General features: G+C 36.0%; 1 protein-coding gene across 1 annotated transcript in view; it reads right to left on the bottom strand.

Annotated features, from left to right (window-relative positions):
- Positions 1-294: 294 nt before the first annotated feature.
- The window catches only part of CNTLN (centlein, centrosomal protein), a 185,215-nt gene continuing 159,693 nt past the window's right edge, over positions 295-25,816 (bottom strand). The window contains exons 24-26 of the mRNA XM_009891515.1: positions 9,699-9,884; positions 8,325-8,402; positions 295-396 (exon numbers count right to left, since the gene is read on the bottom strand). Of these exons, the coding sequence (XP_009889817.1) occupies positions 295-396; positions 8,325-8,402; positions 9,699-9,884 (366 nt within the window). The remainder of the gene's footprint in view (positions 397-8,324; positions 8,403-9,698; positions 9,885-25,816) is intronic.

Here is a 25,816-nt window from a genome sequence, read left to right as displayed (position 1 = left end):
AAAAACATCCTCTCACTACAAAGCCTGCACTGATGTTCACTGCTAATGCATTTAAAGGAAAATAATTTTTAACTCAGCATTGATTTGCAGCAATTTTTCTCTTTGGGAATCAAACACCACACTCCTTTTTAAATAGGAACGTAATTAATTCCTCTTGTTCAACGATTAATTAGTTCACAGTTTCTACTTATGTATTGAACATGCATATTGACAGTTCTTTATGGAAAGAGGAAAGACATGAGGAAACAGCACACATATTTTAGTTACACTCTGCAAAGACAGGTCTTACCAATATCATACAGTGTGCTTCATAAGAGAACTGTACTCTTCTACCAGTTTCTTCTTCTCATTTAATTTTTCCAGTATGGCATCCATTAAGGATGAGGCAAAAGGAAACTGAAAAAGAAACACAGTAAGAAAAATTATCATTGAACTTTATTTTCTTGATGTGAAAAACGTTTATTAAAATCTTTAAACCATTAGATTTCACTTAGTTCTGACAACTACCACACATGCACACATCTGATCTTTAAAGTTCACCTGCCTGGTTAGTGTCTGAAAATTTGCTCTCTATCATAAAAATGATAAAAGAACAGAGTAAAATGAAAAAAGATAAACACCTTATTGAACAATTCATGCTTTACTGACCATGTTAATGATGTAAACTGCAGTACCAGCATCTCTGTCATTTATCTTCAATCAGCTGATCAATAAAAGGTTACAGTCATCTCTAGGGCATGCAGAAATGGTAGTGTATGTTCACTGCTCTCAGGAGGATGAGACAGAACTACCAGTACAGTTCTCAATCATGTGGCAACTGCCTTAGATCTCACATGTGAAAACTTGTAAATAAAAAAACCCAAAGCAAAACAAAACCCCAAACCCCAAACACTCCAACTGGATTGACTGGGATATGACACAAATGCCTGCTCATCTAAAACATGATATCAAATAATTGCATCTACATATTTACAGAGAAAAGTGAAAACATCTTTTATACCTTCTCCGATATAAAAGACGTATTTGTACAATTGATGTCTTCAAAGAAAGAGATTTGGTATATTTTTCAGTGTCGTTGCTTTAACGCTTAAAGAAGTTGTCTTTCACAGTCCTCATGTTTCAGTGCACTATATGCTGTGAAGTACTTCTGGAGATGGTACAAAACAGTGGTCATTGCAGCTCCACCCAGAGAATGGTCAGTGCTGACCAACCAGAGGAGAGCAGAACAGTTTTGTTCACCTTTGGAAAAATCTCTGTTAGCTTCACAGAGCTCTGTCAGCTTTCTTGAACTCCTGGTGAGACCACTGATGACCGAGGGGTCAGTCCCACACCAAAAGTAACAGCTGACGCTAGTATCAGAAGAAGAGATAATTTCACCTTAATAAGGCCACCAGAAATAAATTAGGTAAAATATAGCAGTTGGTTGAGCAGGCCAATCACCAGCTTCCTCTGCTTTTCACAACGGTAGTTCAAGACAATACTTTTGCATCTAGAACCACCCTCTAGTTCCACACTCAAGTATCACTACTCAATTTAATTTTCTCACTCCTCTAGTCCATCTTAAAGAGAAAACTGTACTGTACTTATACCAGATAGAGTACTGCCTGTTTCCTAGATACATGAAACAAAACCCATCAAACAGACAAACAAAAAACCCCAAACATAAAAGTACATCAAATGCAAATGCGGGTGTAATGTCTGAACTGATACACAGGTATGAATCTATACACTGATATTTATAATTACCAAAAAGTCAGGGAAAAAAATCTAAAATGGTAGTCAGTAAGACTTTGTTAATAGCAAGCATCTATCATGAAGTGACTATAATGGCAATCCTACATGTTGCTCCACAGTCACTTTGCAGTTACAGAAAAAGGACGGTAACATGCATTATTTCCTTTTTCTACAGGAGAGGGGTTTTTGAAGGGCTGGTACTCGCTGGCCAGACATGTCTCCATCTGTCACAAATAACTTCTGTCTATGGTAAGAATTTTCTAGTAGTCATCTACACCTGTCAGCTTTCTCCTGTACACTATTGTGATGACTTTTTGGGGAATAGAGGGATCCAATTCACTGAGCACAAATCTATTCAGAGAAATATAAGACATAATCTTATCTGAAATTCTGTGACACTTGCTTGCTGCTATGCTTTAAAAACACTGACTCCAGCATCCTGTTCACTCTAATTGCTCTCTCCTTCCTTGTTTAAATGTGTTTCTTACGAGAACACTATAACATAACCTAAGTCTTTAATTCTTCTTGCCTAGCCTGACTACATTCATTTCTGATACATTTTATCTCCTTAATGTTGTGCCGGAGATGAATGGTTTCTTATTGATGTCTCTGCTCGTATCATTCTAGCTACATTTTGTTTGCTGCTCGCTACTTTCTGTGCCTTCCATGTCATAGCAAAATGATCTTTCAAGAACTCTTTCCATTTAAATAATTCATTTAAATCAAAAGTGTTTGAAAGTTGAATGTTATGTCATTCTTTCACCATTTGTTGGTTTCAGAGAAAGTGCTGTGTGTTTTTATCTGGTTTTCTTTCCATACAGACACCCAGAACTGGATGATCTCTACAGTCTTCATCTTTAATAGAAGCCTGTCAGATTTACTTTTAATGATGGCTCTGTAACTATCCTGGGAAGCTTCCCTCTACGTATCTCCCCAGAACTTCACAGCCGTTGAAGATGTCTCTACTCCAAAGAATTCATCCCAGCTTCCAAACCTGCCATATGCTTGGGGAAGGCTTTGGGAGTTCAGTGAGTGCTAAGTGCACACCTAAGGAGTGAAAGCTTGTTTATACCACTGATAAGTATATATTTTAATACAGAATGATACTTCCTTCAAATGTTTTCCAGTTATCTGTGCCACAACCAATTTATCTGAACACTAAGTATTAACAACGATAGTGATCCTAAATCAGTAAATTATGTTAGGCTTTGAGAGAAGTAGTATTTAATTGGTTTGTATAAATTCAGAAAATTTGAGAGCACAAACTACGTGTGGATTTAAAGATTTTTATTTATTTATTTATCTTTACCAGAATTATATGTTTCTTCTTTGATACTAGAAAGCCATATGAATGAAACGGCATACTTCTTACACAACTTCACAGACAGATATTTTGCTGTATGGATAACTGTAAGGTAATATGACCCTAAAGAGTCAGGAATGCTCATAGGTAATTGTGTTTCTCTCACCTATTTATTCTGACCTTGAGTATACTTCTTTTGAACATCCCTTCTGTAAAAAATAAACTAGTAATATTTATCGACCTTACACCACGTGACTGAGTCTCGCTCAGCACAAGTACATAAAATACACCGGTCTGCCAGTAAAAAGACTCATAATGAATGCAAGGCAACGTTGTTATTCTAATGAGACATAGCGTCTCCATTCACAGAGTACAGTGTTACTTGGCCTCTACTTCAGAAAGTCTAATATGTGTTAACATGAAAATAAAAGTATTTAATTTCTGGACTACATGAATTACTGGTTACACCTATTTTATATTTCCCTGTATGGATCATATAAATACATTTACCCCACAAAACTATTCAAACACACACAGAGAACCACACTGTGAACCACAAAGAATAACCTGAAAGATAACTAAAGAAATTCAGATTATAATCACCAAAACCTCTTAATTCACTATAAACTGAACGTCAAAGTTTAAAAAAAAAAAATTAGAGAAATGCTTCACTTCACTATTGTTCTTTGTCCATTCTGCTTTGTGATGGCTGTATATACATGATTATATAAATATATATGGGCCTGTCTGTATTCTTATCCTGAGTAATCAAGCTGATCTCTCCTTGTTTTCAGTTCAGGACAAGTGATGTAATGTGGTTTTGTTTGTGTGCGTGAGATAAAACTTAGATTTATACCATAACGGATCATCAATGCACAGGACTGAGCTCTTATTCTCATAATGACAAGAAAATCACCGTTACTTTCTGATGGTCTGACACCAGTGTTAACGGTGCCCAGGATATATGGTTCAGACTGCACTGGTGCTGCTTCTTAAGGTGCAGGAACTTCAAACACCTGGTGCATGGGTGAACATATATGTGTGCATGTGAGCAGAGGACAGGCAATAAGCAGAGACCTGTTCAAAGAGAAGGAGGAGACAAACACAGGCTGGAGAGAGACTAATGAAAGCAAAGCAGGTGAGTTCCAGTCCAAGAAATTTGAAAGGAAACAATCATAGCTGTTAGGGCACGTTCCCAGATGACACCAGAGGAAATCTATATTTAGAAGCCAGTGCAAATTCTAAAAAGGGGTTGGGGAAAATCTCTATCGATGAAGAGTGAATATACTGTTACAAATCCTGTTCTAGAGATGGATTACACACATACCTACAGAGCGTGCACAGAACAGAGGGGAGGGAGTTTTTCTGGAAGTTGTCACCATTGGAATACGATTTGTAGATTCATCATGAGGTCATGAGATGAAAGATTTTATTAGTCAGCTTTATTTATGTGAGATGTGGCATCCCAAGGAGTACATCACGAGGGAGGGAAGGCAAGTGCTGCTGTGTATCTGGTAAGGGACATGCTACATCAATGCTGTCATTTGTTTCAATGCTTGGAAGAGTTAAGCAAATTACTTGTGTTTTATTAAGCACAAGTTCTTGGAGACTTCAGGCAGGAATCTCGATTGGGCTAACATGCTGTATTCACACACACACATGCTGTATTCACACACAAAATGGATTATTCCAAGATGCTGTTCCTTACAATCAGTCACAATGAATGAAAACCTTATGAGAAATCTTGTCTAAGTTATGTGAAAAGAAGTCATCCTCTTGGTTCGGCTATGTAAGTTTCCTATGATAGGAAAAAGCTAGAGAAGGATGCTCGTTCGTTTTGGGGGTTTTTTTGTTTGTTTGGTTTTTTAATGATTATATTACGTACCAGGTTCAAATAATAAGATGTACACATTCAGGTGTGAGGGAGAAAGTAGGAAAGTAGGTAGGCACCTCATCACTTGCCATGTAAGCTGTAAACACACATACATATTGAAATAACCGTACTTGTTCCCTCCTCTCCCAAATACCATGAGCTGCTAAAAACTCAATATCCTATAATGCAATACCTCTCCCAGCTTCTCTCTCCCATGCCCAACACTAGTGCATGATCAGTCTGATGTCTATACATGACTCTATACATCACTCAGATCCTCCTGTTCAGGTAGCAGATATCTGCAGGCGCTCCTGTGAAGCCTCTACATATACAGGCTCTCCACAGGCGAGAGAACCTTTTACCTTTTTTATTAATGTCAGTTATTAAGATGTTTCATTTTTATACTTTAGTGAGAACTCTATTCATTCAGTGTTAATGTACAAATACAAAAAGGCAACTGAAAAAACACTTGTTGGCCATTCAAGACATAGGTTTAGACAATAAATGATTTTTAACAGCTTGGCAGAATTCAGAACATGACTGTACTTTTCAATTATATGATTCTTATTTACATAATAACATCCTGATGCAGAGATGTCTCTATCAAATTGCAAGCTTTTTAGCAGTGGTGTAGTTTCTCCACGTGTGTTTCTATAGTAGTTGATAAAATAAGGACACAAACTCTGACTAGGGTCTGTCAGCCTCAGGAGTGCAAAAATATTTATCACTGAAATATTAACATTCTTGTAAAGCTGACAGAAATTAGACTTTTTCAAGTTGTAAGAGTATGGAAAATAAAGGTGCAGATGAAGTGTAAAACAGAGGTGTGCTATCCTTTATCATTACACTTTAGGGGAATCTATAAAATGACAGTAAAAAGCAACTAGTGCTTCCCTCAGTCCCCCCCAAAATTCTAATGCAGCAGTAAAATGGCGTATGTCAGTAATAAAAATAAAATGTCTATGACATTTTAAATGTTATCGTACTGTCACAGCGGAATAAAATTAGCTTGAAGAATGATCTAAAGGGATATGATGCAGTTCATTATGTATAACAGCAACAGCAGCAGTTTCCCAGTGTTCATAAAGGTTTCTCCATTAAATTTACCTCCAGTCAATAATTAGGAGTCCACAAATAAACCTAGGCAATTAAATCAATACTGCTGGGCAATTATGTTCCCAAGTCCTGGCTCAATGGCACAAAAAGACACTATATCAAACTGCAATATTAAGTGATCTGACGCAATTTTCAACCGAACATTTTCTCAGAATAACAGAAAAGGGCCAGCCTGCATCTCCATTCAAGACGCAAATAGGTACACAGTTTGCCAATCTGTAACACTAAGTAAGCAGCCCGTTATGAGAAAAGTCCTGACAGAAAGCTTTCATTTCACCGTGAGCTTTCGTTTTCTTATCAGAAATATTACCAATGCCTACAAAAGGTTTCCACAACCAAACTATCCAGAAGATACGAGTGAAGCATTTTAAAGGGCATAGAGCTCTTCTGTGAGCTGCTCCCTAATACAGAGACCAAGAAATCTTAGCAATTTCCATCCGTGTGACTTAGCATGCACAGAAATGAAAACCATAGCTGGCTGCTCCCAAAAAACACTAATGCCCTTGCAAATCTGGAGACGGTCGGCTTGCCAAGAATTACTTTTACTCTCAGAGCTCCTCCTGAGGAACCCCACAAGATGGAGCAAAAACCACTGAAAACCACTATTAATGTGTACACCAACTTATGCAGCTAAGAGCAATGAGCTCCTCTATCCTTAGCTAACATTTGCAATCCTAATATAGTCGGTTACATAGTCAACAACTCTCCGTGCCCTGGTTTTTGCTGTCTGTCTTTATCAGGTGAAGAGAAGTGATTAAAATTCTGCTTAGGATTTTTTAACAATTTACCAAAGAACAATGACAAAAAATTCTTCCGTCATATTCCATGAATCTGATTCCTATTTTGGAATCCATAACATGGACAGAATCTTGAAATTTATAAATTTTAAAAAAATTCTTAACACGAAGGCAGTTTAGTGAATAGAAGTATTTGTGCTTTTACTGCTGAGTTCCATGTAACACTATGATATTACATTAAAATCCCAGTAATTCTGACAGAGCCAGTAAAAACAAACTGATATTTTCATCTCCTCTACTGAAGCAATTAAGCAGTCTTAATGGTAGTAAGTTTTGATAACGAAAAAGGAAAAACTGTCATTTCTTAAAAATCCGGTCATAGGACACAATCTAAACTCAAAAGCTATTACTGATAAAATATATAAATCTGAATACGAGTGTTGTCTTGAAATGGCTTTCAAAATATTTTCAATCATTCACATTCTTAACTGAAACGAACTACATCGCTAATGGACCCATGCTGGTGAATATGCATTAGGAACACTGGATTTATAAATCAAATTTTATTTCTTTTCAGACACCAGTTACCCATCATCTGAATAAAGGAGACAACTAAAATATAATGGAAAAGTTTCAAGAGTCAGTGTGTGTTGTCAGTGATGTCCAAACAAAAGCTGACTATGGCTAGAAAAACAGGGCTCTCACCTGCCCATAAACTGCCCTTGATCACTTACAAGAGGGGAGCATCCCAGCAGACTCCGTGTGTATTAAAAAAAAGACTTGAAAGAGAAGAAAAAGTATCACACAGGTCACAGCGGCAGTCTCAATGGACCCCTCAGGGATTTCTGCTAGTCTCAGCCTTGTCATCCTCTATGCAGCTTTCCTCTCTGCCCAGAAAATGTCGATAGGAAAATGTTTGAGGGGCCTCTGGTGGAAATTTTTTCATTCTTTCTGCATTGACAGGATGCCAAATCAATATTTACTTCCCACTAACAAGCTGCTCGAGGTCTCAGTAGAAAATATTGTAGAGAATGCGAGAAGACACGATAATAAACAGCTGTCTGGCTATGAGGAAAACATGAATTGACTGGAAACAGGTCCACAGTAAAAGGTCACTGAAACCCATGAACTCCTCAGGTGTCCATATCAACTACTAACTTTAAAGGCACATAATAAAAAATCTCTTTTTCCTAAGAGGTATGAGAGAATGGATCCTTTTCACTCTAGCAAGCATTACACACTGTTTCAATAATTCAATTAACACATTTGCCAAGATCCATGCTTGTTTTCTCCAGCATTGTTTCACTGGTTTCAGCTGTTAAGTTAGCTATCACAAATCCTTCGTTAACATGTCTTGAGTTTTATCCACTGACTCTTATTTCAAGAGAAGTAAAAAGGAAATGCTGCAAAACAAGGATTTTACAGTGCCTTCTCACGATATAGTTTGGGCCCATCAATGGTAACATAATTGCAAATGCAATGGATTAATTACAGCCTAAAACCACTTAGCTACGCAGAACAGAAAGTTATAATTCATTAAGGGAAGATATAAATTTAGCACCTGTGCTTCAAGAAGTTTCTGTATATGCTGCAGCCATTCTTTATCTTTTTCAAATTCCATTTTTGCCTTTGCTGTTTCCTAAAAATAGAAAAATACAACATAGACACGGTATTTTGACACCACCTGAGAAGAACATAATGAAGAATAAAGGAAATGTGCAACTGAATATACATTAAAAAACAGCATGTGGAAGTGGGAACTATGCTTGTAAGACTAGTTATCTGAAGCATATCCACAAAGTATGAGGGGTCTATTAAATTTATAAACCTATCCTTGTCTGTGTGCTTCCCTAGAAACATGCACGGCATGTTCTTTTCACATGAACATACAGGTGTACATGTGATCTACGTGTAAATTTTACAAGTTCAATGTAAAGGTTCCTGAGTGTACAAACTGATAAATGGATTATATATCTAAAATGTTTGTGTGTATCTAAATGTTTGTGTGTTTTACATATATACTCACAACAGTGATTACCACAAAAGATACAGAATGTAGAAATTACTTTGAAAATGGAGTAAGCATGGAACAATTCTGTCACAGTGAATCTCTTTACAGGTGTGTATAAATGTTAGTAAATAGGACAAATATTGGTCCATTTTATTTGTATTCATCAATGTAATCCATATCAGTGCACACACATACAATGCACCTTTTTTTAACCGTGAAAACTCTCTTTTGTGAATTCTGTAATGTAAAGCTCCAATAAGGCTAAACCTAAGTCATCACCAGAGTACTTTTACAGACCAATAATGGTCAACTCCTAGACACTTTTATTAAAGTAAATCTACAGGCTTTTTCATGTATTATTTGATTAGGCCTAAATAAATCTGGGTAAGAAATCCTACTACTGTATCTATTTAACAGAGAGTGATTTGATGAAACACTATCAAATATTTCATAGTAAAATGTACGACAGAATCAACAAAAAAAGGCTATGGATTCCCCCAGAAACCATCTGTCTACTAGAAATACCTTTAATAGGTACCACAATTCAGGAAAGGAAGCATCAAAGGAATCAATCTGGCACAGCAAGACACATTCTAATTTTGTTTTCATTAATGCATAAGTCTATTTAAAATGTATAATCTGCCAAATAGTCTCACGAATAAGGAAACTACTAGGGATTTTCAAATAATGTCTCTACATCTACATGCTCAGAACAGTATATTTATATTTTATTTATGCATGCCCAAAGTCTCGCCACCTTAAGAGTCTCTAACCTGACCTTTTTATTTAAATCCAACTGTTCTGTTCTTTTTGTGCTGGATGCTGCACAATGAAATTCCAGTCTTTACCTGGAAATCCTTTTCCTCAAGAACGGAAATATACAGCATCTTCTGCTTTTACTGAAGAGTCCTTAAAACAACTTACCTCATCATCTTCTACTTCTAATATCTCCTCAAGATCAGTTGTTGAAACATTAAGGATAGACGCTGCCAACTGAACAGACTCTTGGGAAAGACCCTTTTTGCATGCTCTCACTTCTCCCATTTTTTTTGCCTGTTTGATTTTTGTTCTCAGCTCTTGTACACTTTGCTGTAACTCCCTGGTTAGAGCCTGGAAGATGCAAGCAAAAAAATACTCCGTTGCAATTTTTCTTAAAGTGCAAACACTATGAAAAAACAGTATCATTTACACTAAGCTCCTTTAGATGGGAATTATCTTCATTCGGTGTTATTGATTCAATAGAATATGTGCTGTAATATTAAATAACATGGTATTGAGAACACAAAATATGAATTAATACATGAAAACAGAAAATGCTTTTAAATATAGGTACATTTTTAATGTCTTTACCAAAATAACTATATTCATAATGCCATCAGTAGTAAGACAAAGCACCTTCCGCAGAATTAATTAAAAATCCTTTCCTGATCCAATCTACCAGAAATGTTCTTGAAATAACAACAGAAGTGTCAGGCTTTACTGAGGTCAAACAGAGATCTTTTTAAAGCTTGTTGACACCTCCTTGCATGAAGAAACACTACTATACCTCCTCATTCAAAACCTGAAATTTTGGTTACCCATCAAGACAAGGTAATTCAAAATTGTCCTGGCTACCGAGTCTTCCCAGTATAATTTCTACAACCTAAATCTCATCACTGTAGTGGTCATCTGTTGATAAGCAGCATACCCTTAGAGCACGCAAGTTCACTGAATTATTATTCAAGGCTTTCATAGGAAGGGTTGTATTCTCTATGCAGCTGGTCCATACAGAAGACCTAGCCAGGCCAGGCAGGCTCTTTGCAAGGGCGCTCTTAGGAGATAGTAGGTGTTTTAAACAGATACCAGCTCAGGTGGTGGGAGGAAGATCAGGTGCAGGGCCAGAATCACTGCAATTCTTTTTTAATCCTGGCTTTGACAAGGTCTGAAGCAGGGGTGCCAAGAGAAGCCTCAATTTTAGGTCCCATTTCTGCCGTTGAAGGCTTTTAGTTTTAAGCAAGAACTAGAGCTTGATAGGATGTCTGATGCTGCTAATTGTGCATAAATTAAACTACCTTTATTACCATTACTACTACTACTAGTAACTAATAAAGACAATAATAATAAAGGACAATTTTCCTATGATGATTTATGAAACGTGGTATATATTGTTAAGCCAGAAAGATGCTTGAAGCTTTAAAAAAAAATCCAGAAAAACAGAAGAATATTAAAATAAAACTGTTGGAAAGGTTTAAAAGATAGGAGAGGAGAACCATTATATGGAGTGGAAAAAAAAAAAAAGGATTACTTGTATTTAGTAAAGCTGATGTAAAAGCCTAGGTAAGTAAAAAATAGCTAGGTGACTAGACAAAAAATTGTACTTGTGGTTAATGGGAAATAAGAAACCCAGCAGGGCTGAGGCCACTCTCCTTAGTTTTTTTTAAAACTAGAAGAAAATAAACTGCATGAAACAGCCTGCTGAAAAGACTTTGTTGACCTGAGGGAAAGCAGAATGGAATCCAAACCTGATTTGGGGTTTTGTTCCCCAACACCACACAAGTACTGAGCTTGAATACCTTCCACACCTGAACATGAGCCAAACTGCACAACAAAGAATTGATGGTTCGAATTCCTACCTCTCTTATTCCCGAAGTTCTCTGCTTCAGTGAAATAACACTAAGCATTAGTGTAAATCATTGGTTGTATAACTGGAGTTATTTTGTTTCAATATTTATGAAACTATGACAAAAAGCGTTTTGTCAAAAGCAGAGCAAGACAATTTTATCTAAAAATTGCTGGCTGAGAGACAAGAGAAGTAACTCATTGTCAGAAGATCCTCCTAGCGTATTCAACTTCCATGACTCAAGCAGAACTGTGATTGTCAACACAGACACCCTGGCTGAGTTTAAAATGAGAGAATAAAGTTTTCTTTCGATCATCATATCTGGGGCTCATCTTATTAAACTATCTCTCACCAGTAGCTGATTAACTCCTGAAAATTCTTTTTCTGCAGAATGCCTTCATCTCATAGAAACTGACTGCAGAATTATGAAGCCTGTTTATTGGCATTTGGGGTAAAGTACTCTACAGTCTCTGGTGTATTCAAAATACAGTCATTAGAGAGCATAAGCTGATATATGTCAAAGAAAGCACAACATATTCATCCAATTCCAAGATCTGTTTATTTTTCTACCACTTCCCAACTTAACATTTTTCTGTATTTACCTAAAATTTAACTGTTAAAAACAAAATTACTCTGCCACAAATTTGGGGATGAGAGCTACAATGAAATTTGTCCCATTTTCTGTTTCAAGTGTAGGTCCCTCCATTCACAATATTTCCAACAAAATATCTTGTACATAGACCTGTCTGAAAGTACGGAGCTGAGAGGAATGAAGGACCTTGAAACGTTATAGGCAGGGAGCTAGGGCAACTTGGAACAAGCTCATAGAAGGAAACAGACTAAGAGAGGAGAGAGCCCCAAGTAGAAAAGCATACAGTATAAAATAAAAAGCAAACAGATAAATCACAACATGTTTTTGTAGCATTTGATAATGGTCCAACAGTAACTTGGCTCCTGCAACATGTAGGAGACGTATGCAAAAATGGAAAAATAAGTTCAACTGTACTTTTTCGATCAAATTCCATCAGCTTCCCAAATTTTATGAATAAGGAGATCTCTCTCAGACATAGGTGAGCAGATTAGAAGTTGCACATTTGTATACTGGTGCAAAGAGGAAATGTAAATTAAAGGAGTAAAATATCAAGGAAATTAACTGCAATGCCCTATGGAAAGACTAAACATAATGATAAATAGCTGAGCACAGACAAACAAAAAGCATGATAATAAACAAAGTTAAACATTGACTTGAACACCTCAGACAACATATAAAGAGCATTGCCAGACAATAGTCTTACGATATTATTAGATAAATTTTATTGGTGTATCCAAACTCCAAAAGAGGTTCATGATGAACGAATAAGCTGATGCAACAGCAGCAGTGGAATCCAGAAACTACAACTCCACTGTGCTTGTCTTTTAGTTCAGAGCTCCAGAAAGGAAGTAATCAGAAAGAGCCTGAATAGAAGCAATTAAAAAAAAAAAAAAAAAGACCAAAAAAAAAACCCCAAAAAATAAGAAAAAGGAAGTTGAAACAAAAATCAAGGAAAAACTACCACTAATGTAATGTATTTTGATATGCAAGCATACACGTTATATATGATCACAGTAGATCATACATGTAGAGAACTTGCACTTCAATTCCTTTTTTCCCTGAGCAGTTCTAATACACTAAAGCATATGTGAAATACACACTATATGTGAAAAATAAGGCTACTTTATGGACTTTCAAATCAGACTCTCAGAGACCAGCTATTTTCGAACCTTCCTTCTTCACATTATTAAGTTGTAATAATGTTTTGATACACATTTTTCACTGGATAACTACCTTAAAAAATGATAGCCTCCCTATGATTTTCCATTGCTTTCTCTGTTGATATATCCTCATCTGTCACATATTAATGTATTGATGTGCTAAATTGTTTACTTATTAGTGATTTCATTTAGATGTCAGTTCATGCTTTACTACAGAAATGTTCAATGTCAAAGCCACACAGGTCTCTCACTGAGTTAGGAAGAACCATTTCCAAACTGAAAATTACAAAACCCTAAGAATTAACCAACACAGGTTTTGTTGGTGAGTGTACTGAAGCCAGTATAATATCACTCTTTGATTAAGAAATTGATCCCATGCATTCTGGAGCTAAGTGTTGGATTTTAAACTAAAACATTTCCCACTCTGTATTTCAGAATTGCTTGTTTTTAAACTTCAAAGCATACACAGGTGATAGAAACTGCCTGCAATTAAATCAATGCAGAATATGGCTTCAGTACTATATCGATGTATGATAACAATGCCTTTATTAGTACTAGTAATACTAGGATTTGATCTTTTCTCTTTGTTTCTCTTTGCTGTCAAATCTAGGGGATATTTATTAGGAAAGCCATTTTCCCAACCTAGATGTTACCGTCAGAGTTATTCCTGTGGGACACACTTAGCTGCTACTAGAATAGGAATCCCTGATAAATTCCTGAAAACAAATCTACAACACATCTTGTCAGACCAGTGCCATTGCTACTGGTCTGACTAGAAAAAAAATGAGCTTAAAATTCTAACAACATGAGCTTAAAGTACCCAGCTCTTTTTAATCGGTAGCAATTGTTGCATTATCTAGCAACTCCATATGGTTATATAGTATATATTATATCTACAGGGTTGCATACAGTTCTAAAATATCGCCCTTATAAGCCTTTTAACTTTATTTATTTTAAATTAATTTTTAGGATAACAGTTTTCAATTTTGGTCTCAGCACACAAACATTTTTTAGCACTGTATCTTTTGCCAATTTTGAGACGTATAAAGATAAATGTCTTCTTTCATTTAAAAGGTCATATTTAATTAAACACTAAAAGAAGTGATACATAGACCCTGACAATACACTATTAATAAGGCCTTTACATCCCCAAAAGCTCTGACACTAGTTGATCCTGGAATTGACATAAATTGATCAATGGCCCCAAGTAATGCCATATGACCAAGTCAATGCCTAAAATTATTATCGTAATTACCATGTTAATTTACACACTCTATTTTTATTGTTTGTAGCATAATAAAACTTAATGGCCCTAAGATAAACCGAAGTCTGTAGCTATGTGTAGCCAGATTTCAGTCTTGCACTGGTGCAGATCTCATGACTACTTTTGTGGTAGAACAATTATTGCTGGCCTAAGAGTAGGGCAGATCCTAGAGCTCTAAAAAGTTGAGAAAGCATGACCACCCAATAGCTCACAATCAAGGAGACAAAACAGAATGAATGGCCAAAGTGACACAAAGAGATGATGTCATGCACTGTTTCAGCAGATGAAACAAGCATTCAAGTATCTTCCATGAAAGTACAGTTATCTGGTTCTTATTGCCTCTCTAAAAATGACTTGCAAAATATTTTCAGAAATAATGTTTAAAAACCTCACAGCATGATTGTTGTATGTCAAAGAAAAACACTTCTATAGTAATTTCTTTTAAGTTACCTTAGCTAGCTCCTTCACTTGAAAAAAATACACCTTCTAGGCATAACTTTTTTTCGATCAGAAAAGGGACAAGAGTGTAGACAAGAAATAAAGACAAGACAGACCACTGCAATAGATTTGTCTGGCCAAGGGCTATAACATGCAGCATTCTGACCCATGGGAATGAGTCAGCCTCAGGAGGTTAACTTAATTCTTAAGATCCCCAGAGATCACATGTGATTTCAAAGACTCCAGCAGATGCCCTGAAAGTAGAGTGTAAAGGTGTGGAGGAGATACAGACCAGCCCTATCTTCGTCTGGCAACTTCTGTATTCAGTACTGACCGACAATGCTATTGCCAAATATTAAAGTGGTAGTAACATTATTTTACCAGTGTCACACAGGTCACATTTATAACATGGCATGTTGGTTTTACTTACCTGTCTTCAGTCACAGTTTCTGCTTTATTTCTAAAATTTGTGAACATATACGTTCCAGCTACGTGGCTCAGCTCTTTATTTGTACATACTTGGAGGAATTAACATAGGCTTTTATTATCTTTCCCATTAAGAATAAAGTAAACAAGGTGTAGAATGCATTAAAACCCAAACAAAACAAGAAGATAACTTCAAGGGAATATCAGAGTGACAATATTATCTGAAAGCTAGCAGAGCTGCAAATTTTCAAAGACTAATTCAATAAAGAATTGAAAGGGAGAAATACATCCAGTAAAGCTAGGTATCAGATGGATAGATATGGTTTAAAATAAACAATTTTACATTGATTGGCACTGAGAATAGTGCTCACAACTTCACAGAGATGAGTGGAAGATGAAAGCACACATTGCCTGGAAGAAATGCCTCACCTGATGACCTGTAAGAATTCCATTTTATATAAAGACTGGGAAATTGCAGTAGGTACATATAAACCAATGTGATACTGCAGTTGCATCTACAACCTGATTTTCCACATCCATTAACGCAAGCAATTCTGAACACACATAAGTATAACTAAGGATCTAACAGACAAGATATGAAAAATAAATTGAAGTCATTCAAAATATTACTAGCCTCTTCTACCCTTGTGGCAAAAGCTATCTCCAGTTTGCGGTCCAACATCCTAGCCCAACCCTGCCTTCTTCATGGCTCTGAGTTATGGATGACACTGTGAACTAGAAAAGGTGAATTCAGTAATACCCCAAACCCAACTGTAGTAAGAACATCTGGAAAAGTGTGGACAGATTTGCACAGTATTGTTTTTCAACTACTGAAGCTAAATTCACTGTGGCTTTCCTGACAAAGTCCTCGAGTCACACAATATAAAAGGGGCCTCAGGATTTCAGTATTTGAACACAAAACTCAGCTTCCTGGCACTTAGAACTGCAGACCTAAAAACCAGTTAAAATGCAATAAGGAAGAAGATTGTTAAGGTACAACGGCAGAAATGAGAAACCGTGTTGCCAAAAATTCGATAATCCGATTCCTATTACAAGTAAGATTTGAATTTGTACAACTATGATGGCTTAAGTTGTGTTATTGCCACTTGCCATTAGGAGAACAGAGGGGAGAAAGTCTCATTTGGCTGGCAACTGTTTAAATACAGTATTTCTCCACATTTCTCCCAAATAACATTGCTACCAATCTCACCCTACATCTACCAAAACACCATTCCTTCCTGATTCAAAACCATTGAAAACAAATGATTTCTTTATAACCATTTATTTTCAAGGACAAAATTAAGAATGTTCGTTTGACTTCATCTTCTTAACCAGCTCCAGGTGCGAAAAACCATAGGGAAGAAAAAAAATATTTTAACCTATATTTGACATTTATAAGAAAAGGAAATTGAATACATTGTGCTATGTCCTAAAAGATAGTTCAATTTATTTACAAATTAATAGAAAAGTGACTTAACTCATGGCCAGTTTTTAATTTTATATTGTTTTCAAAACAAACCATATTTAAACAAAGATGCAGCAATGGACTTATTCTGGCCAATTACAATGTAGTTTATATTTCTGTAGAGAAGCACACAAATGTACTTAAGAGTATATTTATTTGTTTTAAAATTCCCTTTGTGATTCAAAATCAGGGGGTTTTGTATTACTGGTAATTTTTTTTCTCTTTTTCCTTTCTAATACTTGCTTGATAACTGTTTAGCTATCAAACTTTCATTTATGCCTGAAATCTTGTCTTAAAAATCTAGCTCTTTTCATAGCATTCTTTGTAATATGACTTTAGGTAGAACAAAGCCCGTCTTATTGCATCAGATGGGCACATCATTTATAGAACATACAGCAGATGCTTACTAATATGAGGGACATTTGGTCATATGAAATATTGCAGCCTTAAAGTTATCTAATCTCTCCTGTACATTAAGCTTTAAGACTGTCAAAAACTTGAGGTGTAGACCCACATGTTTTCATACCGATAATTTCTTTTCTAAGTATTAATAAACACTCCATAGTTTGCATTGTACTGTTGCTAAATTTTCAACACAGTTACCATGTTTTGTGACCTATAACAGGGAAAAAATAATAGTTTGCTTTATAGCAGAGAATGAGTTGAAATATGTATAATCAGGGTGGGATGACAGGCAGAATATTTCTGTCAAAATATATTGGTTTCTAAAATATTTATGTGAAATAGGCAATAATAATAATTTAAAGTCCTATTTACTTCAGCATTTAAGTCCTACCTCATTTACATTAATTTTTTCCCTGCTGTAAATTCTTTGATTTCAACAGAATTACCTCTGATTTACACAGGTCCTAGCAAAACTAGCATCATTCCTTTAAAAGAACATATATTACAGTTATTTACACAGAGAAAAAAAAAAGGCACTGACAGAAATTAGAGCTTCGCACACATGTAGTAAGAGATGCCTGGGATCTCACAGAGTTTAGTATCTGAACAGTTAGGGCAGACAAAATCAGCACAGTTATACTGGACATGGCAAACAAAGAATATTCAGGGCAGACCAAGAAATACTGAGGTGAAGCAACACTCCAAAGGTCACATAACAGGTCAGTGACCAAGATGTGAAGAGCAACAAAATTTCCTGATACTCAGTTCAGTGTCTGAGCTTATGCTATCTTTCTGCAGAAACACATGCAAAGCATAAAAACTATAAACCAGATGCCCTGCGTAAGACCATTGCAATGCTGAAACAAACGTGTTTGAAACCTAATTTAAGAGGTCAGCTCTGGCATTCTTTATACTCTTAAAAAAATTCCAGAAATCTTATCAACTGTGACTTCTTAAAATACTGTCACTTGTTCACTTCTTGTTTTTTACAATTTCACCCTCCTAGAGCTCTTCCCACCTCTGTAGCTCTTTCACCATGTCTGTTGGGGAATCCCCTCAACTCCCACCTTTCTAAATTACTGTGGAGACTTCACAAAGCTCTGTATATGGGTGCTTTCTGTTCTCTCTGCTTAAGTTTTCAGCTTGCTTTCTTAGTAAACTGATCAACATACATCAAACAATTATTTCTGCATGAACTCTTAAATAAATCATTACTGGACACCATTCTCCCCCTTTCACAGTTCTGCTGCTTTTCCTGTCAATTTGCCAAAAAGTTTTGCAATCACTTCAAGCCCAGGGCCTTTACTATATAATTTGTACTCATGCATCCATCACTCAAGTCTTCCAGTTATCCCTTTCTCCAGTCAACATTGTTTCTATTTTTCAGACCCCAAACTGGCCATTATCTTTACACTAGGCATCTTTCTATCTCCAGATTATGCACAGTGTAAGCTTTAAAAAGCAGTCTCTCCAAGCCATTGAAAGGAATCAAGGTAAATCTATACCCATCTAGGGAGTGCACTGCCGAGTCTCCCAAGCAGCTCCCAGCTGAGCCTGTTGCAGTCTCATTCTCTGAAAAACTTAGATATTTTTTTTCCTGAGGCAGAAAAGGAAGTTATTTGCAAGTTGGTGAAAATAGTTTCCTTTTCAGCTCAAGTTTGTTGGATCTGTTCACACAGTACCAAAGTATTAGTCACTGTCTATGAGAATGGTTCCCAGGCACTGTAAGAAAAACAAAAGTAGTACTAAAATCAACAAGATCAGACATACATCTAAACTTTGCCTGAGACATACATGTGCAGCTACAGAAACCTGACATACCTTGCAATTTGGTTACATGGGTTGAATCATTTAAATCAATTCCTCTAAACTCTTAATACAGAGGGCGATATAAAAAAAAATTCAACACAATTTAAGCTACATCTGTTATCATCTTCAACTATCATAGTCAAAAAACAATGTGGGGTGTTATCCTTCTAAGCCTACAAAGTAAAGAAAAAGAAGAGGAAGGAAAACTTTTTAAAATATTTCTATTTATTCTTCATTTTTAATAATCTAGATTTTATCCATTAAGACATCTACATTATATGCTGTTCCTGGCATACTGTATGCATCACTAACCATATGCCTTCTGTAAAGTATAAGAGTTCAGCCATTCACTTCATTCATTAAAATTCACAGGGCCTATTATTCTGTTTACAGTCTAATAGATATTCACTGTCACTATTCAGGCCTCTGATTCAATTTGCCTAAATCCCAGATGCAGAGTAATCCTGATGGAGATTAGCTTAATTTATCACCAATTTCTTCTCAGAACCAAGAAAGGTTGATATTTCATAATAAAAGCTGTGCTTCTCCTTTTTTTTTTTTTCTACAGCAGCACGCGTAGTGAAAAATAAGCAATAAATTTTTAATGGTGAGATTTTCAGTTAAACAAATTTTGCTTTGCATATAGGATACCCTCTCTTAAAGGTGTGTATTCTGCAGATAAGAATAGTGATTCTCATCAGACTGGAACACATCCCTGTAACCAAATATTATGCTGATTCTGACTGAACACAGATTGGCAGACTCCTCGTATACTCCATACAACACAGAATAATCACTCTGGGTATACTTTTCTAGGTAAAGTGTTGACAGTTTGGAGTGTAATAAATGAAACATTCTTATCTTTTTTTTGGCTTTTAAGTGTTCCCAGTGGGGAACATTTTCTAGCAACTTGAAGTCATATTAAAGGTGTCCACTTTCAAATCAAAACTGACAGTGCTGATTTACGTAAGTGATACTATCTGCTGCTATTTGCAAAATGTCCCAGTGACCTCCTGAAGAAACCTTTGTTTGGTCAAACAACACTTCCAAACTGGCATGGTTTATACACAATTGTGCAAGCTTTTTAAAATAAATCAGTTCTCATCTGCATAGAAAACTAAAGTTCTGTTTCAATAAAGCGTTAGTCCATTTTTGCCAATTACAAGATTTTACAATTATCTACGATGCTTAGCATTTTTAGATGAAGAAACAAATGATCATTCAAATGGTATCCCACATCTCATCTGGGTACCCATATAAAAAGCGTGTTCTGCACACCCTGGGCCTGGAAAAAGTTGGAACAGTAATACTGCCAAGGAAACTGCATCCAAAGGGTTTGAGAATACATTCACCAATGGAAACATTCTACGAAGAATATTTCTTACTGTCTCACCATAACTGGAGAATTCTGAGAGTCCCCTGCAAGGATTTACTTCTATCCAAAGGACTGACTGTGTAGCTGGAGGTACAGGCAGTACCACTGTACTTGTGTTGCTCTCTTGTTGGAAAGGAGTTGATAAAATCCAACGGAATACTTCCCAAATACTTGAGCCTCCCAACCCAACGACTAATTATCTTTAATTCTTCTTTTTTTAATTTTTTTTTTATTTTGACATAAAGAGAAAATAGGATGTCAGCTGCACATGGCCATCCTGAAAAGAACGTGGCATGCTCCCATCTTCCCCAACACAGAACATTTTAAGACAAAAAGACAACGATGGTACATAACAGGAATTAGCTAAATGACAGGAATTTTAACACAAAAGTGGTGAGTCGTTAATTAGACATTCTTTGTAACAGCAAGAAGTTTCATGGGACATTCTCAATTAGCTCTGCCACTAAAGGGCAGTCCCAGCATCTCTAGCCTGCAACCTGCATGTAAACCTGTCCATACTCTGACCCTCTGTGGTACACAAAAGCTGGTCCTCTGGGTTTTCAAAAGGTTAATGGCATTTTCATAAGCTAGTTCACAATTGACCCATATAATATTTATGATGACATATCATCATAACGTCATGACATGGAAGAGGGAGGAAGTTTCCTAGGGGCAGAAATGAGCAGTGAGGGTCACTCCGAGGTGGAACCTTTTAACAGAACTGTTAACTTATCTTCAACTGCACGTTAAACTATAGCACAAGATAGCAGTGAGAAAATACGCCATAGCAAAATTGATGCCAGGATTCAAGGTAAACTGTAGAAAGGTAAGAGAGACTGACATATATTGGGATATAAGGTAAGCTGACTGAATGGCAAATGACTGACAGAACATCGCTCAGCCAAGCAGAGGTGGAGTAAGGCCTCTGACATGTGTGGCTGCACGTAGCTGTATGTCAAACAACAAAGCAAGGGGGAAATGCACCTAGCTTAAGCCCTGCTCTGAGTAGCAGAAATGAGGGCAGATGTCTTAAGAGAGTTGAGTGTTAGATCCCCAAGTAGATCCACTAAGCTTGCCAAGTAAACTGCCGTGGGTCTTGATTTTGGCAGTCAATTCTATCAGATGGTTATACTGGAGACCTATCAAGAACAGTGCCAGAACAGACCAGATGTGAACTGTGTTTCAGTGGGTATTCTCTGTGGAGGGCACACAAGTCCCAAATCACAGAGGCATTATGGAAGTGAGAAATGCACTCAGCTGACTTTAAAGCATTCAGCCACCATCACCTGTTTAATACAGCTGCAGTTCTGCCTTACCAAAACTTCAAAACATCTTCCTCAAGGTCAGAAAAGCTCTGATATTTTCATGTTCAGGCAGATGTCATCACTGCAGATTAACTTATAAAAATTTGTTTTGCTGATGTACAAGTTGAATGGGAGAGTACAAGTTGAATGGGAGAGACAACATTATTGAGTCTTGAGCTTACAAGGGTCTGTAACAGCAATATAGGGTCAAAGTTGAGGTGAGCTTAAAAAAGAAATACAGTAATGGAGGAAAACAGAATTCCAGATTTTGGACAGTTTCATAGCAAACTAGTATGCTGTACCCTATTTTTGACAGTCCAGTCAAGGAGTCTAATAGCAGGTTTTTAACTTTATCCAGTGGCCATTGCCACAGGTACAACAAAGAACATTTTGCTCAGGTTGCTGTGCTGTACATAACTGGCAAGATCCACCTGAGGATCTGATAGTGCAATACATGTTATAGAAAATACTCAACAATGGTACACTATAGAAATTGGATGCATGGTTCAAAGAGAATTTATGGTGCTGATGGAAGCTGGATGGGCTGAAAACACGTATCTTTATAAAAGGCATCTAAAATATTGTCAGAGCCACCTCGTCCCTCTTAAAGGTAGCTGTAGTTCTTCTAATAAATATATTATATACTATAAGCTATTATATTACTATATATATATAGTAATAAAAATGTTTTCATTTGGCCTAGCTTACATTATACTTGCGGCCTTACTTTCATTATTATATATCAATCTTCACAAATGCCATTGACAAATTTTATCAGGATTTGATATCTAATTCTGTGAAAATGTTTAATAACCAAGTTTAGCTCTGATCTTTACTCTAGAAACACCTAAATTTCATTAATTACTTTTTTTCATTAATTACTTTTTTACTATTATTGATATTGCATAGGCCACATTTTTTAGCTGAATGTCTCAGTGTTAGGTCAGACATCTTAAAAAACAGTATATTAAAATGAATAGTAACCTGTATCTTGTACTGCTTTCCCGAAAAGAAATCAGATTTATTCAATGCAATTTATTTTCTATGAAGCCATTCTAAGAAGTATAACTATACTCCTATGCTTTAGTATTTTAATAATTGAATTTCATATCACATTTTCATTATTTTAGCTAGAAATGAGGTCAGACTAACTGAAGTAAAAATACCTATCCTGACTGCCTTTTGTGGATATCAACTCAATATTATCATTCTTTTAGACTCATGGCAGTGTTATAGTATGCTTACACTTACTTTGTTCAAAATAAGAATCAGCAAGAGAAAAATTCCTTAACCCTAAGCCCTATCAAGTTGTAAGCTATAAAAGTTCTCAGTTTAAAAATACTACTTCTTTCTACAAATCGCTTAAAATCTTCCATTGGCTACTAATAGACTGGGGATGTTTCATCATCTTCATACAACATCAGCCTACTTCCTTCCATATACAAACCAGAAATATTCATGCAAGACTTCTATCTTTACACAGTTAGAGTTGTTTTATCTAATAATGGATTGTATCTACCCTGTAATAGTTATCTTATTACTAGTAAATTTTAAATTCTGCCCCTTCACTATTGTTATTGGCCTTGCTACCCACAGATTTCATCTTAATATCTTTAGTGTCTTCTCCATCCTCTATTGCTGCTCATATTTTCAGGTTATTATCTATAATCCATTTTCCACTTCCTTTATATTGCCTTTTTTATTTCTAAACATTGTATTCTTTTTCCTATCAAGCTGAAATAGGTATTCATAAGGAGCTATCCTCTAATTACAGAACTGTGGGTTTTTTGGTTACTTATTAAACCATCACAGTGTACAATTACCTATTCATAGTTTCAACTAGTCTGTATCTTCCTCATAACACCTTTGGAGAAATGAGCCACTCTCAATCAACCTGCTTTAGGTGCCCTGTTGGTTCCTGTTGGTAATTTAGGACTAACACCTGATCCCCATATCACTCTCCTGCAAAAATAAGTTCTGTAATGACTTACAACATATTGGATATGGCAACTTTTGTTTGTAATTATTTCTTCCACAATTTTTAGAGACTATTACTAGATTTTACAGTCAGCTAGTTGCATAAGTTTCCCAAACTGGGCTCCCCATAGCAATGCAATGTACTTTACAAATATGTGCTTAACCAGTAACTCATCGTATCCTCTAATTTGTCCAGTGGTATATATCAGACTTCTACCTCTCCCCCAGATTTTGTAACTTAGTATATTGATCCAAATGGATTCAAGATCCTGTGGTTCTGAGTTGTCAATAATTCTAAAGGCAAGTAACAGTGTCTGCTATAAACAGGAAGAGCGACACTCTCTTCTCTGAAGTTCCTCTGTTGTCCTATTAACAGCTGGAGCTATTAATTAGCAATGCTGAAATTATTTAATTGTTGTATGTTAAAAAAACCCTATAATGTCATAAAAGCCATGGAAGGGCTAGAAAAAGTAACTGCATTCAGTTGATTAATAAGGAGATGACACTTGCACTTGGAAAAACAAGTGCAGCTTGTGAAGTGATCAGAATAGCAGACAAAGATGAGGGTCATACAAATATGTTAAACAGGTTAAGCAAGAGACAGTTTAAACTTGATTAAACTTGATCTCTACACAGAAAAACTTAGCTAAGTTACTGAAACTTGAGTAAGAACCAAGGTCAGGGGAAAACTGACAGCTACCTGGAAGGAGAGAGTGGAAATGAGACAGACCAGACTTCAAAGGAAGAGCTGGTGCAGGAAGGAGTACTGCTACTTCTTATTGTGCCACCTCGACCTTCCAGTGGAGGTTATAGCATCCGATACATAAGAGGTATTTTAACAGGATTTACTTGATATACTGCAAAATTCCACTGAAATGCCAAGGATTTTTAACTATATTTTTTATAGTGGTATACTGTGAATAAAATCTGATTTCAGACAACTTTTCCTTCTAAATATTCAGTACCTAACTAAACAAAGCAGTCTACTGAGGAACTCCCTGTTCATCAATATTTGACTTAGAGACAGCATTTTTATTTTCAAAAAATCTTTCTGTAGTGGAACAGTAGTCAGCAAAAATATTACTTGAAATATGCATGCATATTCTTTTATCCAGGGGAGAAACTACATACTTAGCTTTATTAGCTAAATACTATTATTATTTATAGAGAAACTACATATTAACATTCTTTTCCCATCCAGTACGACCATGAATATTCATGTCAACTAACAGAAAAGCAGTCATGTTAATCAATAAAGAAGGAAGTATCATAATAGTTGCTAATAGGCGATTTTCCTCATTACAACTGCTTTTGAAAACAGAAGATCTTTTACTTTTTCATTTTCTAATTTTTGAGAAACTTTTCATTGTTAAAGTATATAAAGTATTGATAGTACGAAGACTTGTTTATCTCCTTTGTCTATAATTGCAGCTGAAGTTAATTCAATGAAGTCATTCAAAAATTCTAGCAGCCTGAATGGAAACTGAATTGCATCTGTCTGTCATCAACAGCATAGGAGTATTTCATTAAAACAAATAGACAATATATTAGATTAATTCAGACTTTCCCATAGTTAGCCAAATATAAGGAAGCAGCTGTGGAAAGAACACTCATTCCTTCTTCTTAGAGGAAGCATTCTCTATTAGAAGAAAGCACATTTTCCCCCCTGAAAAATAACAGTTTGTTCAAGAATAGGCAAGATACATCTGAATCACAGGGCACAGTGAGCAGTTTTATACCACTTCCCTACAGGTTACAAAACAAGGCAAACAGAAGATAGCCTTTATTTTAATGACAAACTTAAAAAAATAAAACAACTGATTTTTTTAAATAACGGGCACATTTTTTCATGAAAGTCAATCTTCATTTTCACCTTAGATATTTTAGCTAATAAATTTTTTGAATTTAGGATTTTAAAGTGCATTCAACATTGTTCAGTCTTTTTTCATAATGAAGTCGATATGAATTCTGCAACTGAATTGAACGTGGGACGGTTTCAGACCAGCGCCAGAGATCTGAAAACCGCCATGTTAGAGTGACTTGCTATCTGTTGATGACAGAAAGAAGGTAAAATGCACAAGTATTTAAGTTACTAAACTTCAATCCACAGTGGCAAGTTATAAGCGAAAGGGATAACTATACATGCTGCCTTTTTACGCTGCATCAAAATACCACTGCTCTTTACTTTGGATGCTACCAGACTTGCTCAAACATACCCGAAAGCAGCT

The sequence above is a fragment of the Charadrius vociferus genome, unplaced genomic scaffold (assembly GCF_000708025.1).
Source record: "Charadrius vociferus isolate BGI_N301 unplaced genomic scaffold, ASM70802v2 scaffold198, whole genome shotgun sequence".
NCBI lineage: Eukaryota > Metazoa > Chordata > Aves > Charadriiformes > Charadriidae > Charadrius > Charadrius vociferus.
Note: the sequence above shows the minus strand (reverse complement) of the source record. Positions and strands in the feature narration are given on the sequence as shown.